At 36.7% G+C, this 17,115-nt stretch overlaps 1 protein-coding gene across 1 annotated transcript in view; it reads left to right on the top strand.

The window, feature by feature from the left end:
* Positions 1-17,115, top strand: part of ASXL3 (ASXL transcriptional regulator 3) — a 174,261-nt gene that overhangs the window by 85,492 nt on the left and 71,654 nt on the right. Inside the window, exons 5-7 of the mRNA XM_061169713.1 lie at positions 4,389-4,510; positions 12,922-13,039; positions 14,001-14,120. Of these exons, the coding sequence (XP_061025696.1) occupies positions 4,389-4,510; positions 12,922-13,039; positions 14,001-14,120 (360 nt within the window). The remainder of the gene's footprint in view (positions 1-4,388; positions 4,511-12,921; positions 13,040-14,000; positions 14,121-17,115) is intronic.

Raw genomic sequence — 17,115 nt, 5'->3', positions numbered from 1 at the left:
AGCCATAAAAGGGGAAATCGACAGCAACACAATCATAGTAGGGGACTTTAACACCCCACTTTCACCAATGGACAGATCATCCAAAATGAAAATAAATAAGGAAACACAAGCTTTAAATGATACATTAAACAAGATGGACTTAATTGATATTTATAGGACATTCCACCCAAAAACAACAGAATACACATTTTTCTCAAGTGCTCATGGAACATTCTCCAGGATAGATCATATCTTGGGTCACAAATCAAGCCTTGGTAAATTTAAAAAAATTGAAATCGTATCAAGTATCTTTTCCGACCACAACGCTATGAGACCAGGTATCAATTACAGGAGAAGATCTGTAAAAAATACAAACACATGGAGGCTACACAATACACTACTTAATAACGAAGTGATCACTGAAGAAATCAAAGAGGAAATCAAAAAATACCTAGAAACAAATGACAATGGAGACACGACGACCCAAAACCTATGGGACGCAGCAAAAGCAGTTCTAAGAGGGAAGTTTATAGCAATACAAGCCTACCTCAAGAAACAGGAAACATCTCGAATAACAACCTAACCTTGCACCTGAAGCAATTAGAGAAAGAAGAACAAAAAAACCCCAAAGCTAGCAGAAGGAAAGAAATCATAAAGATCAGATCAGAAATAAATGAAAAAGAAATGAAGGAAACAATAGCAAAAATCAATGAAACTAAAAGCTGGTTCTTTGAGAAGATAAACAAAATTGATAAACCATTAGCCAGACTCATCAAGAGAAAAAGGGAGAAGACTCAAATCAATAGAATTAGAAATGAAAAAGGAGAATTAACCACTGACACTGCAGAAATACAAACGATCATGAGAGATTACTACAAGCAACTCTATGCCAATAAAATGGACAGATTCTTAGAAATGCACAACCTGCCGAGACTGAACCAGGAAGAAATAGAAAGTATGAACAGACCAATCAGAAGCACTGAAATTGAAACTGTGATTAAAAATCTTCCAACAAACAAAAGCCCAGGACCAGATGGCTTCACAGGCGAATTCTAGCAAGCATTTAGAGAAGAGCTAACACCTATCCTTCTCAAACTCTTCCAAAATATTGCAGAGGGAGGAACACTCCCCAACTCATTCTACGAGGGCACCATCTCCCTGATACCAAAACCAGACAAAGATGTCACAAAGAAAGAAAACTACAGGCCAATATCACTGATGAACATAGATGCAAAAATCCTCAACAAAATACTAGCAAACAGAATCCAACAGCACATTAAAAGGATCATACACCATGATCAAGTGGGGTTTATCCCAGGAATGCAAGGATTCTTCAATATACGCAAATCAATCAACGTGATACACCATATTAACAAATTGAAGGAGAAAAACCATATGATCATCTCAATAGATGCAGAGAAAGCTTTCGACAAAATTCAACACCCATTTATGATAAAAGCCCTGCAGAAAGTAGGCATAGAGGGGACTTTCCTCAACATAATAAAGGCCATATATGACAAACCCACAGCCAACATCATCCTCAATGGTGAAAAACTGAAACCATTTCCACTAAGATCAGGAACAAGACAAGGTTGCCCAGTTTCACCACTCTTATTCAAAATAGTTTTGGAAGTGTTAGCCACAGCAATCAGAGAAGAAAAAGAAATAAAAGGAATCCAAATCGGAAAAGAAGAAGTAAAGCTGTCACTGTTTGCAGATGACATGATACTATACATAGAGAATCCTAAAGATGCTACCAGAAAACTACTAGAGCTAATCAATGAATTTGGTGAAGTAGCAGGATACAAAATTAATGCACAGAAATCTCTTGCATTTCTATACACTAATGACGAAAAATCTGAAAGTGAAATTAAGAAAACACTCCCATTTACCATTGCAACAAAAAGAATAAAATATCTAGGAATAAACCTACCTAAGGAGACAAAAGACCTGTATGCAGAAAATTATAAGACACTGATGAAAGAAATTAAAGATGATACAAATAGATGGAGAGATATACCATGTTCTTGGATTGGATGAATCAACATTGTGAAAATGACTCTACTACCCAAAGCAATCTACAGATTCAATGCAATCCCTATCAAACTACCACTGGCATTTTTCACAGAACTAGAACAAAAAATTTCACAATTTGTATGGAAACACAAAAGACCCCGGATAGCCAAAGCAATCTTGAGAACGAAAAATGGAGCTGGAGGAATCAGGCTCCCTGACTTCAGACTATATTACAAAGCTACAGTAATCAAGACAGTTTGGTACTGGCACAAAAACAGAAATATAGATCAATGGAACAGGATAGAAAGCCCAGAGATAAACCCACCCACATATGGTCACCTTATCTTTGATAAAGGAGGCAAGCATATACAGTGGAGAAAAGACAGCCTCTTCAATAAGTGGTGCTGGGAAAATTGGACAGATACATGTAAAAGTATGAAATTAGAACACTCCCTGACACCATACACAAAAATAAACTCAAAGTGGATTAAAGACCTAAGTGTAAGGCCAGACACTATCAAACTCTTAGAGGGAAACTTAGGCAGAACACTCTATGACATAAATCACAGCAAGATTCTTTTTGACCCAGGTCCTAGAGAAATGGAAATAAAAACACAAATAAACAAATGGGACCTAATGAAACTTAAAAGCTTTTGCACAGCAAAGGAAACCATAAACAAGACCAAAAGACAACCCTCAGAATGGGAGAAAATATTTGCAAATGAAGCAACTGACAAAGGATTAATCTCCAAGATTTACAAGCAGCTCATGCAGCTCAATAACAAAAAAATGAACAACCCAATCCAAAAATGGGCAGAAGACCTAAATAGACATTTCTCCAAAGAAGAGATACAGATTGCCAACAGACACATGAAAGAATGCTCAACATCATTAATCATTAGAGAAATGCAAATCAAAACTACAATGAGATATCATCTCACACCGGTCAGATTGGCCATCATCAAAAAATCTAGAAACAATAAATGCTGGAGAGGGTGTGGAGGAAAGGGAACACTCTTGCACTGTTGGTGGGAATGTAAATTGATACAGCCACCATGGAGAACGGTATGGAGGTTCCTTAAAAAACTACAAATAGAACTACCATACGACCCAGCAATCCCACTACTGGGCATATACTCTGAGAAAACCATAGTTCAAAAAGAGTCATGTACCAAAATGTTCATTGCAGCTCTATTTACAATAGCCAGGACATGGAAGCAACCTAAGTGTCCATCATCAGATGAATGGATAAAGAAGATGTGGCACATATATACAATGGAATATTACTCAGCCATAAAAAGAAATGAAATGGAGGTGTTTGTAATGAGGTGGATGGAGTTAGAGTCTGTCATACAGAGTGAAGTAAGTCAGAGAAAAACAAATACAGTATGCTAACACATATATATGGAATCTAAGGAAAAAAAAAAAAAAGGTCATGAAGAACCTAGTGGCAAGACGGGAATAAAGATACAGACCTACTAGAGAATGGACTTGGGGATATGGGGAGGGGGAAGGGTGAGATGTGACAGGGTGAGAGAGTGTTATGGACATATATACACTACCAAATGTACAATAGATAACTAGTGGGAAGCAGCCGCATAGCACAGGGAGATCAGCTCGGTGCTTTGTGACCACCTAGAGAGGTGGGATGGGGAGGGTGGGAGGGAGGGAGATGCAAGAGGGAAGAGATATGGGAACATATGTATATGTATAACGATTCACTTTGTTATAAAGCAGAAACTAACACACCATTGTAAAGCAATTATACTTCAATAAAGATGTTTAAAAAAAAATGAGCAGATTATATTGTAATCTGCAGAGGACATGATTTTCTTGAAAGCAGTTATCTTCAGTTGACACCCAGCATCTCAGATTTCATTTTTCCTTCTCCATGCTCTTTGCCTTGACCCATAGAAGAGGATACACACACCCCAGTAGACCATAGATTCTATAGAAGGAGGGCTATTAAATAGAAGAATCATAGTACCTCTGAGGTTGGTAGATTGAAGACAATTTCATTAATGTAGATTCTTTCTTCAGAATGCTGTGCATTGCCCAGCCTCCCTTCTCAGCTCCAGAAAGTACCTGCTGACTCCCAACTCTTGAGACAGATATTGTGTTCTTTTTTATGTCTATACAATAGCCCAAAACATAGAAATTACCATCAATTAGTGGGTAAGGAAACCGAGACTTAGAGAGGTTCAGTGTAACCGTGGCCACACAATTATTAAATGATCCCTTCTTTTAAATCGAGATACTCTTCTTTTTACTGTGCTATTTTGCCTTATTTTAGGTATCCATTTTCAATTGGAGAAAAGCTCCAAGTGAGGTAATTACAGTGGCTATAAAAAAAGGAATTCAAATTAGTAATATTATTATCTCTCTGTTTCTAGTTTGTGCAAAGCAGGTAGCTGATGAGGCATCTTCCACTCGAGATTCAAGCCTTCCTAACACAGCAGTGCAGAGCAAGTTAGTGTCTTCCTTTCAGCAACACACCAAAAAGGCTCTCAAGCAGGTAAGGTTGCTGGCATTTCTTCTTTGTCCCTCAGTTCTACCTATTTAAGGTAATGGAAGTTACGCATAGAAAGTAAAATAAATAAGAACATAGTAATCAGAAAGGAACAGAGATGTCCTAGATTCAACTAATCCCTTAATGTTCAATATGCTGATTTTAATCTATGCTAAAAACTAGGAGAGGCTTGGCTGAGACCTTTGATGTAAAATAGAAGAGGGAAAATGTGTTTGGAATCATATAGAACTAAGATTTTGTGTGTGTGTGTTTTATAGCAGATATATTGGGTTCATACACGTGTTGCATATTTTAAAAATAATGTCTCCGTTTATGGTCTTGTGTTTATCTGATAGTCGACGTCAAAATAAATGTAATGTCTTTCTTATTACTGAAATGCATTGTTATAAATAAGAAAAATAGCAATCGTGCCTTGCTTGTATGTAGGCTATCCATTAGTGCGTTTGGTGCTGAATAGAGGTCAACTTTGCAGTATCATCCCAACATTACGTAAGCAGTCTTGAGTTGTGTGTCCTTGTCCAGAGACGGTGCTGGGAAGTGTGGTTATAATGTTGGGCTCTGGGCTCAGACATAAGCTGCTTACAACCCTTGCTACTGTGTGACTCTGGGTAAGCCACTTCTCTCCTCTGAATCTTAAACTCCTTCTCTAGAAGATGTAGAAAATAAAAGTACGCTTCACATGGGAATGATCCAAGAATTAAGTGAGGTGATACACTGAAAGCATGTGGTAGAGTGAATGGTCCATAATAATCACTCAATAAATGTTAGCTTCTGCTACCCACCCCAGAAATGCTGAATGTGCCCAGAAGAAAAGAAAGAGATGCTATGGTTAGAGGGGAACATTGCATGATTGTAATAGTAATAAGGTCAATAAATATAAAGCTTACGTATTTAGTCCTGAATTCATGGTTTTCCCTTGTTTAACTGCTTTCCTCATTTTTTATTTTCATCCTTCTGAGACAGCCACCTCCACTTCACCCCTTCCTGACCCTTACCAAGTCTAGGAATAGAGGTGTCATTCTAAGTGATATATTTATAGCAAGGAAGGAGAAGCCATGTTTTTAAATAAAGTTTAAAATGTTTTTAAAGTCCTACCAGCCTGTAAAGCTACTTAATATTCACATCCAATCCCCTAGACTTAGAATGTCTCCACCTACTCCTCTATTACAAACAAGGAAACTTAGGAAAGAAAGTTAACATTTTTGTAGTGAATTCTGTTACTTTTAAATTCTGTGTTAACTACTGAAATTGCAGTATTTCCTTTCATTGGTATTATATTTAGGGTAGTAACAGTGTTTCATCCTACAGAGGTCAAATACTCTTTACTGAGCTTGCCATTTGTATCATTGCTCTCGAGAAATGTTATAGATGCCAAAGAACAAAATTGAATTCAGTGTTGAGATCCCTTTTTAACTGGTGAAATAAAGAATGTATGATGGTAGGGAAGCCTGGAAAAAGGCTGATTCAGGTGGCAAATAGGATGCAGGTGCTAAAACACTAACCAGGATGGAACGAAAGATACAAAACTGGATACTGGTAACTGTAGCATTTAAGAAACATAGATGCAATCATAAATGAAACTCATACTTCTGAAGAGCAGTGATTTAGAAAATGTGTATACGCTGTGAAATCTTCCTCCATGTGAGTGTAAAGATTAACATTCACATCTCTGTATTGCCATGTCTCATTATTTTTTACTTTCTTCGTTTTGGTTTCATATCCTTTGAACTTTTTTTTTTTTTTTTTTTTGCAATTACTAAAACATTACACAGCTTTGAGTTAGTGGGTATTTTTGTTTGTTTCTTTTGTTTTGTTGTAGAGCACATGTTCGTGGGAAGTGCCACTTGCTTGATTAGGGTCTAAGCCTTGTTTTAAGAAACCTGCCCTGTAAGCTTCTTAATGTCCTCAAAGAGCTATTTATTAATGTCTTAAAACTTCTTGTTGTATAACCAAGTAACAAATTAGTTACCCATACAATATGGCACAATATATAGCAGATATGCTAATGTTTGATTAATAATCAAATTCATACTGGCAATACATTTAGAAGAAAAGCTGTTCTTGCAGAATTTTGCCCAGATTCCCTGTAATTGCTGAGTTTCTTAAGACAGCATTTCAAAAATTGACTGAACATGCAGCATTTTAAATTGTAGCAGCCTCAGCAAATCTGCAGCTTTCTTTTTGATAGCTGAATGACTGTGACCATGTAGAATTCTTTGTAAGTGTATGTGCCATTATATATCCATATATATATATATTTTCCATGGTTGTGAATATGTTTTGTGTGTACACATACAGGCACAAATCATAATCTCACCAATGTAGGGCCAGCCAAATAACCCTAATAATAATTACGTTAGCTGTCATTTATTTTTATGAATTCTAGACATTATTCTCTGCATTAACAGGCCCTATGCCGTTTAATCCTCATACAAATACTTTAAAATAATCCTTTTAAATATTTTTCAAATGAGGACGCTACCGCCCAGAGGAACTTACACAAGATTGTCCAGTGAGTAAATCTTGGAGATGACATTTGAACCCAGAATCACAGTTTCAGGTTCTGCCTTTTTAACTAGTAGTTCCTTATAGCATATGCTGTATAATAGGATAGATGGATTTTTGACATTATCCAAGGAAATCTACATTCTTGAGTATTTGTATAATGCAAGGAAAACATAGTCATTAAGAATATTATTTCCTGACACAGACTGCTTATGTTCAGTATCGGCACATATTAAAGGGAGGTACTTGGATGTGTTAGCTTTTACCATTTTACTAGAAGTATATTCTGAGTCAGTGGGGTTTTAGTAGTTCAACTATAGCTTGTCCAGCATAGATTCTTAGAAAGAAGTAGGTGAAAAAAACCAAAAACAAAACCCAGTAGCTTTATATGCATAAGTCTAGTGAAGAAAAATAATTTAAAACAAACCTCATGCAAAATAAGCCAGACATAATTTCCCAGCTCTGAAGCCCTCACCCCCACCCAAAGCATGTTGCTGCAGAGAGTGGGTGCTTTAACTTTGCACTGCTGCTGATTGCGGTGTAATTACAGGCTGGACAATATGGAGGCGATAATGCCCCTTGGCTATTGATGTAGAGTACTTTCATTGCTCCTAATATTTGGGTCCTTTTAACTTTCTAATCATCAAAACATTAGTTAATATCATATGTTGGGTGTAATTGCATGAATAACATGTTGTTATTTCAGTAGTTATATTTCTGAATAGGATCTTCACGATAAGCATATTCAGAAGCCTCTGGAGAAAAACAGATTGCTGATTATTACCTTGTTCCCTGTCTTCTTTCTGCCTTGGTATTTCAGCTTTAATGATCCTAAAAGGTGTGAAATGATTAGATTTTGAATTTCAAGGAAGCATAATTAAGAAAGATTAAATTTGGGAAGTTTCTAAACAGCAGAATCAAATACAAGGTTAAAAAAGAATGGGTTGAGGTTTGTTATGATGGGAGGTAACATGATGGAGAATAGAACCTTTCTGTGTTGTTCCTGTTGGTTTCTCTGACTTCCTGCATTATTTATTTAGGGTGGTAGAGTTTATTCATAAAGTTGGAGATCCTTTTCCTTCTTCATATCGCAAAACAGACATATTCCTGGTATTTTGCTTTCGCTTTATATGTTTGACCAGTACTGTGAAATTCCAAAGGTTACGTTGCATGATAGCAGTTTCTGGACGTGGGCGTTGACATTTAGCGTTCTAGCAACAATGCACATTGTTGGTGCCTGACACAGCCAGCTGTTTCATATGTGTGTATTTCTCATTATTTTAGCGTTCTAACAACAATGCACATTGTTGGTGCCTGACACAGCCAGCTGTTTCATATGTGTGTATTTCTCATTATTTTAGCATTCACGGCATGTGCTATTTTCCGATTTCTCAGTGAAGGGCTTACTGCATCCAGTGCATTCTTAAGTTACATTGTTGGTATTCTTTCTCTATGAAAACAAAGAAGGTATTACTTGTTTATGCAAATTCCAAGTTAACATGAAGGCCTCTGGCTTTAGATTTTACTTTATTTTTCATTGGGGTGGAAATGAGAATTCTTCCAGGTTTTTAGAGTTATCCCAAGCTTTCTGTTTAAAAAATAAAATGTTTATCTAAAGGTTTTCTGTCTCTTTTTACAAGAGAATGTTGTGATACCTCTCTAGAGGAAAGCATGCTCACTCAGCATCTTTTGATTTTCACTTAAAGCCAGAATTGTAATTGTGTGACATGATCTTTACTTTTCTAGACTGGTTTAGCTCTGTTATGTTGGTTTTCTTAAATAATTAAGTTTATTTCCAAGTGTAAGCCTGTAAATTTCTTTCATATTGAATGATACCTGGAAGTATTAAACTTGGCAAGTCCAATGTACTCTGTGTAGTTTAGGCATGAGGACATTATATGTCTGGGCAGCTTGAAAGACAAGCCTTTATGGCAGACTGCATTTACACTTGCCATCTGCTTGTTTATTTAGGTTTCGGTATTGCTTCTTTCTAGAATTGAAATTAGGATTTAAAGTTGTTCAATAAGATATTCCGTTAGCGTTCCATTGTATACCTAAGGGTTGAGTAGTTGGAGGTACTTCATTGATATCATCTTCCTAAAATGAATCTAGACTAATATAGTAAGACTTATTGTATAATATTAGTGTCAAAATAAAACCATGCTATAGATTGATCAACAGGGCCACCACTAGCTAATTAAAACCTTTGGTGTGCAATAGAGAAAGCCATCCCATCCCCAAGTTGTCACAACAACAAATAAATCTCCCCTTTCAGGGTATCTTTGTGCAGAGCAAATCTTCCATGACCATCAAAAGTGGCCTTCCTAATTGTATTTTCTTAAGCTATTACATGGATGTATATTTTCCAGGCTGGGATACCCAAACTTAGATAATTAGAAGGTAAATTGCATTTAACCTCTACTATATTTGTAGCATAAAATAGGAAGTTTTCTTGTTCTCTTGGAATTTTAGCTACAGCTCAGAGTTAAGGATAATGGGATACAGGAGTACCTTGTTGTGAAGCAGCCTCAAAGAACTTACTGAGAGGAGGCCAGGTGGCCATCGACCATCCCCCAAAAGCCTATATGAAACATAGCTCTGTGGAGTTCCTATTTAAAAAGCCTTACCAACACTGCTGTCTCTGTTTTACAGAGACATTTACCCAAGTAATTTACTCAGCATTACTCAGCTAGTTAGTTCTCTGATTCTACAGCCTCATACCTCACAGTCGTTAAGACAACTCTGCATCAGCCCCTGTTCTGCTGCAAGTCAGCACAGTAGAAGAGGGAGCTTTTAATACCTCTCTTGGGCAGTGGTCAGACTCATTTTTGGGGGGAGGTGAGGAACTTTGGGAATGGTGTTTAGCAGGTATCAAAAATTGATGCCCTCAGGCTGAATTTGGCTCAGAGACCTCTTTGTTTTGTCTGGCACATTGTTTAAAACAGGAAAACTCACCTAAAAATCCAGTTGTATTGCTTCTCTTGAGTCATTACTACCACCTCCAATGGGGTATATGCGTCCCACTTCTCAGCCTCTCCCTTGCCATTGTCTTACCCCAGCTAGTGTGGTCCAAAAATAATTGCACATTTTTCAAGAGATTGTGAGGAGGAGACACACAGCATGTGTGAGTGGCCCATGGGCACGTAGTTGCAGAAATATAGTTATCTAACCAAAACAAACAAACACGCAAACCATGAGCAGCTAGCCTCTTTACTTGCAGAATGCATGCCCTGGAGCGAGGAACTAGGAATCACTATACTACTACGTGCCTTGTGGACATAACAAGTGCTGGAGTTCTCTTGTTTGGAGCCAGCCCAAACCATCCCAGACATCTCAGTTGAGTCAACATTGGTTTTTTCCCCTCCATCCACATTCTGATCTGCTTGGAGGGTATCTCGCCAGGGATTTATCTCAAATAAATCCTGCTTTCTAGAAAGTGAATTGGAATCCTCAAGGTGTAGCCTAACATGGCTATGGATCTAGTAAATGCTATCAAGTTGCCCCTTCTCATAGCTGAACTCTGATACTCCTGAGTTTGTTTACTAGCCTGCAGGCTTTACTACTGTGACTGACGTCATAGTAAAAAAAGGCTTCCCAAGTTTTGCTTATTTGACCCTAGAAATGTTATTTGGGATAAAAAATAATGCTTGTTTTTCAGAGGTAAAGCAAAAAAAAAAAAAAAGTGTGTATTTTTAATACACTTAAAACAATCATTTAAATGATAGGCATAGTTTTTATCACTTACAGGCACATAGTGTTGCATTTCAGTATTTAAGAAAATGTTGTACCAAGAAATATTGTTCAAATTTCTGAGCAGGAAATACATATTCAGTAAAAAAATCATTGAGACCATAGAAATGGGCTCAATATTGACTAGCATTCCTTGTCCCTACCTTGGCTCCAGCTTGGCTGTTTAAAATTCAGAATAGCCATGTGTTTTTCTTCTTATTACATTATGTATATCATGCTTTATTTCTGTCCAACTGCTAGTTTTTCTATAATAGAGTCTTCTTGGCTCTAAAAATTGAGGACAAAATTTGTGTTACTTTAATAATTATTTACTACAAACACTGTAAAAAGACATGTCATCTTTGACTTTATGATTCCAGCTTCTAAGCCTCTTGTTATATCATCTCTTTTTTTCTTAATCAACATTTTCCAAAACACACCTCCCCACCGTGCCATAAAATGAATATTTTTAAAACGCCTATTTGGACTGCCAAGGGAAAAGTTTGAAATCTATGATGTAAAGACTCCTGAAAACGAATCACTCTTTATACAGGTTTTAATTGTTTTGTGAAGTCTTACAAAGTGGGCAAAGATGGGCCTAATTGTAATTTCAGGTACTGCGTTGCCTCATTCTGTTTTATCATTGGATTGATAGGTTAATGTCTACAAAGTGCTTGGAGTTCTCACACAAGGCTAGAGAGACTTATGCAATTATGTACACACCTTAATGAAAGAGTAAATGTCATAAATATTTTATAGCACACCTGCTCTCATTCAGAATATTATTGACAGCAAGCTAAAGGTGAGGAGGATGGCCTCTTATTCATTTTTGTACCTCCTGTCCGCCCACAGTGCCTAGTACTTTATAAAAGGTCAATAAATGTAAGAATTGAAGGGAAGATGTATCCTGTTATTATTAGCAACAGTATGATTTGTAAGCGATTTCCCAAGCCATCCACTTTCCCACGTGGTTTTAAATCTCATCTGAATATGTCTTTTCTCATTTAAGGGATATTTAATTTTTCACATCTGCAGTTATTTGATTGCTAAATCTTATGGTCAACGAGTTGGACGTTCAGGTAAAACCCTTTGCAAATAAAATGGTATTGTTTCTGTCAGCAAGGGGATATACAGTCAATGCAGTATTTCAGGAGACTGTGACAGCTATTGGTCAAAGGACATTAGTCAAGTTACTGAAATGTTATAAAATTGGTAGAAATTACACAGAAACAAGGAATTAAAAGGTTGGAGACTGTCTGTGGTCAGCCTTTTAACCTTTTGAGGAGTTTTAGCATTCCTGGAACCGTGAATTTAACATCTCTTCAACTGTGTCTGCTTAAGACCCTTTTTATTACAGGTAATTTTCTGTGTAAAATGATCAGCTAGATAAGCTGTATTTCAAAACTTTCCAATGTCTTTTCATTACATTATCATCACCGTGGTTGATTCATTTATGAAACACAAAGCACTCCCATTTGGAGCAATTTATTCTCGTATCGGTCTTCTTTTCCCTGGATTTGCCAGAATGCCGTCATGTTCGTGTTCTGAAGGTTAATGCCCAAAGTCAAGCAGACAGAAGCCAAGTGCTGCAAGGTTTCCAAGATTAGGACTGATTCCCTTCACAGAAATAAATGATTCCTGCCATGTTCAGTGATTTTGTGCAGCGCTCCCCGTGGCTGAGTGAGTGCATCAATACTGTAGTCCTTACCTGCTGTACATACTGATGACACTCGGTGTTAACTTGATTGACTGAGCAGCCCACTGGAGAGGACGCACCTGCAAGAGAAGTGCAGACATATATTTTTATCCTGGTCTCGAAACATTTATTTTACATTTCTTTTTCTTGGGAGTCATGGTTTCAAATTCCATGGGCTCTCAAGCCACACTGCTCAGGTAGAACAAACCTTTACGTGCTGCTTTGTTTTCAGAATTCTACCGAAAATGGTCTCAGGTTTATACCCTTTGCCAAAGCCTGATTTTATGCTTTTGAGGGAAAATGACAGGAAGGTGACACTTAAGAGTCCTGACAAATGAGTGACTGTGTGGAATTTAAGTCTCTTAAGAGGTTCTATCTAATGATGGGCAAGTGGATCATTTAATTCAATTATGAGAAATCATTTTGACTCTATTTTTATGTTCTATTTTATTATCATGTTTTGTAGGCTTTGAGGCAGCAGCAGAAAAGAAGAAATGGAGTCTCAATGATGGTAAACAAGACTGTTCCTCGCGTTGTTTTGACACCATTAAAGGTGTCTGATGAGCAGTCAGATTCGCCTTCAGGTAAAGAGCTAAAATATTGTATGCTTGGCCAGTTTCTTCCCGGCGGAGGCTTTCTCACCAGGAGAGATGTCATGAATTTTCTCTGGAACTGAATAATATTTCCACTTGAGGTTTCATTTCATTTTTTTATACCTTAGACTCTTTCAGTGATTCAAAAATAGTAGCGTATTTCGCTCTTAAAAACAAAACAAAACAAAAGCTTGCTCATCAGCAAAGGACTTCATTTGCTAATGTCAATAGATACAAGAAAATGTGTAGTACTGCTAGGTGGATTTTTTGTTGTTGCTTTGGCTTTTGTTTGAATGTTGAACTTTAATGGTGGACCCCATGCTGATGTGTAATGCCATCAAAAGCGGTTCTTCCGTGAGTGTGAATTTGTTTTTCCGTCCTCTGCTGCAAAATCAGGAATCTTTTATAAGTTTTTGTGTTCTGGCAGCATTCTTCTCACCTCAGTGCAGCCCTGACCGTTTCTTCTAATTTACCTCTGTCACTTTATCAGCCGTGTACCATTCTATATACTACAGAGTGATGTTTGCGTTTTCTCTTACTGCTTCAACATAAAATTATTAATAAAGGCATGATCTCTCCCCCTCTCTCCAAGCCTCCCTTCATCCTTCATCTTTCTGTCTCGGTCTTGCATCGTCTCCAAGTGGCATAGTATTGTTGAAGCTTATTCGTGTATTTTCACAAAAGATCTGAGTGCTTCTTTGAAAAGCTATCAGATCAGTGAACGTGTCTTTGACTCCACTATCAGGCCATCTGTTCATGCTTTTTGTTCTGTTTGATTGATTTATTGGGCTTTTCTCTTTATATACAGTAGAGGAATCAGATTGTGGCCAAAGGTAGTGTATTAACTCTTAGCAAAGGAGATAATATCTATGGTTTGTAAAACAATTTGAGATTTTTCTTTTCAAGGACAGCAAGAGGAAGATAATGACATAATAACTATTTCCTTTTTTAGGATCCGAATCTAAAAATGGTGAAGCAGACAGTTCAGATAAAGAAATGAAACATGGGCAAAAATCCCCCACTGGAAAACAAATGAGTCAGCACTTAAAACGATTAAAAAAGTCTGGTTTAGGTGAGTGTTCAATATACTATAACATTTCACATTTTAGATATTTAAATCTTGTTGAATGAAATTATGGGGACTTTTTTCTTTAATAGTTAAGGAAATTTTTAAATCTTCCCAATTTATCTAAACCAAAAAGGGTGCTAAAGAAGGCAACATATTACAATGGAATGATTTTAAGCATGTTGCTAAATTTGTGAATGATACTATTGTATGAAGCAGAGGCTAAAGATAAGAGATTTAAAACGATCTATGTATTCAAGTAATTATCTGCCAAGTCATAATTCTGTCTAACCTGCAGTGTTTTGTTCCTGCGACTGGGTTTCACTTTATCGGAATACATTGTATTGGGGGGAAAATGCAACTTTTATAAAGTGTTCATTGAACTGAAGAGTACACTGTCATTGGGGTCTGCTGCAGTAAAACTGCTCTGCCTTGCTTTTCATCTTATGCTGTTTGAAATATTCAATAGTGCTTGTCTGAAAAACAGTGCACAATTGCCGAGAAGTGTGGCAGACATAGTTACTGGGTCTTGCAAGTCAGTACCGGTTTTCTTTTGAAGATTTCCTTCCTGATAACTTTTCATCAGGAACTCAACAGCAGCATTCAGGGGAAAAGGAATATGGGAACTAAAAAGAGGAAAATAAACGTATCCTAGGCTGAACATTAAAATTCTAGACCAAACCTGCCTTGTTGGATGTCTGGACCTAATGGCTTCATTTCTCTCTCTCAGTTATTTCATCTCTGAGTTAGGGTAATGATAATGACCTAGATCATTGTAATATTTTGTAAAATGGTGGGTAAAAAGTACAAATTTATTGACCTGAACTTTATTATTGGTTCTGCCACTTACTTTCTTGGCAACTTAGGGTAATTCTTATTTGCAGAGTTTATCTGTTTATCTGTAAAATTCAAGCAAGATTTTAACCCATTTATTTATTTATTGAGTAAAGATTTATTGAGTGCCTACTATATACCAGGATTTTGTTAAATTCTGGGAACATATTTTCAGTAAAGTCTTTGAATGGGGTTTAGATAGCCTTATGTAAGAGATCTTTGGAAGAGCAGAATTTATGTTTGTTTTAAATTCTTTAAACACAGCATAATTATCTTTTTCATTGTTTCCAAGGCTAAATCATTTTATAGTTATTGTCTAGCCCAAAACATATGTGTTAGTTTATAAACACCTACATATATACTGACATGATTTTTCCTAGTCTTTTTGAGTTTTCTAAATTAAGTACTTTGAGTAGCTTCTGAAGCTGGAAACTGTAATGGGAGAGTGATATGTAAAGAATGTACTAAAAAAAGAAGCCCCCCCCCCCACAAATATCATGTTATGTTACCCTAAGTAATTTAAAAGTCAGTGACCTTCAGTTAAAAACAGTCTGCTACCAACCTCAGGAAAGTCAATGCCATATCATGAGTTTAAGAAAATTCAAGGCATGGGGACCTCTTCCTTTCTTTACTTAGCTGCCTTCAGGGCTGGGGTTCAACAAGGCTTGTACTCTTGTCAGGAGATTCTGTCAGGTGCTCAGGTCTTCAATCAGGATCTCTTGTTCTAATTGTTGTAACCTAGGAATCCTGCACGCCGCTTAACATCTTACATGTTAACAATCATACAGTAAAGGTTAACAATCATATAGTAAAGGTTTTTCAGCTAATTTGTTAGCAAATTTAAAAGACGATAAAGGAGACCACCATGTTCTTTTTAACCTGCTTTTTTCTTTTAGACTACTAAGTAGTAGAAATAATGAAGCTACTTTAATGAAGGAATGGAAAACTACCCGTATTTAATGCAGTGGTCTTGGTACTTTGACATATTATCTCATTTACTTCAATTATGTACAGTAGAATTATTTTTATTTTACAGCTGAGGAAACGGAGGCCCAGAGGGTTAAGAGGGTTGTCCATAATGACACAGCTATTACAAGCCAAGGCACAGCTAGCTCCAAAGTCCAAACCATTATTTCGGAATATGTTCTGAGTGTCTATAATCATCCAGCCTATGTTGTAGACCTGTGGGCACCACTGAGGAGTAACATAGCATCTATGACGTGATAAGCCTGCCATGGGTGTTAAAATGCAGGTACACTAGTTACACATAGAAGGAGAGCTAGCAACTAAAAGATTTCCTGGCTGATCCTGTAAAATCAGAGGAAGAAGGTGGGATTTAAGGTCAAAAGTAACCTGAAGGTGATTACTAGGAAGGAACGCTGACTGACTGAGTAACCCAACAAGCAGCTGAGTACAATGGCTTATTTTGTGCAAATGAAGTTGGTGGTATTTATTAAGCCTCCAGTATATGCCCAGCACCATACAATGAAAAGTGAAAACATGCAAAAGGAAAGAAAGGACCTTAAAGGTAACCATCTCCAGATAGAATCCCATGTGTCTTCTAGAAAGTAATGTTTCTGATGTTCTGTGACCTTAGGAATCTTCCAGAGTAAAGGATTCTCTGTTCTGTGCAGCATTTGAGAATCATAACTAAAATGTAAGTTCCTTGAATTAGGGGTCGTTGACCTCCACCAGTTTTTAATTATGCTTCTTCCTACCCAATCACACAGTAGGAGTTTAAAAATTACTTACTAAACAAATCCAAGCTTCTAATGGATATCTCTGAGGGGTTTTTAATAAATGTCCTCGCTGAGCTCAACTTCTGGGATTCATTCCAATATATTTTATTTGGTTTAATCTTTTTGTAGTGAAGAATTACAACTTTGCTGGTTTCATAAAATGTTACATACTTTTAAAATAAATTAATGCAGGAAAATAAAAATAAATTTGAATAGTAACCCTAAATGCTATCATCAAAAATAACTTCCCCCAGTGTTTTATAAATATTATTTGACATCTCCTAATGTGTAGCCATAGTCAGGGGTCATCTTAGAGAAATTGAATTATATCATTTTAATTAAAAGTACTAAATTTAATTAAGTTTAGCCTGAATAATAAAAAAGAATGGAAGTAAAACCAAAAACAAAATTGCTAAATATCGCCACGA

This window comes from Eubalaena glacialis, chromosome 15, assembly GCF_028564815.1.
Source record: "Eubalaena glacialis isolate mEubGla1 chromosome 15, mEubGla1.1.hap2.+ XY, whole genome shotgun sequence".
Taxonomy (NCBI): domain Eukaryota; kingdom Metazoa; phylum Chordata; class Mammalia; order Artiodactyla; family Balaenidae; genus Eubalaena; species Eubalaena glacialis.
Note: the sequence above shows the minus strand (reverse complement) of the source record. Positions and strands in the feature narration are given on the sequence as shown.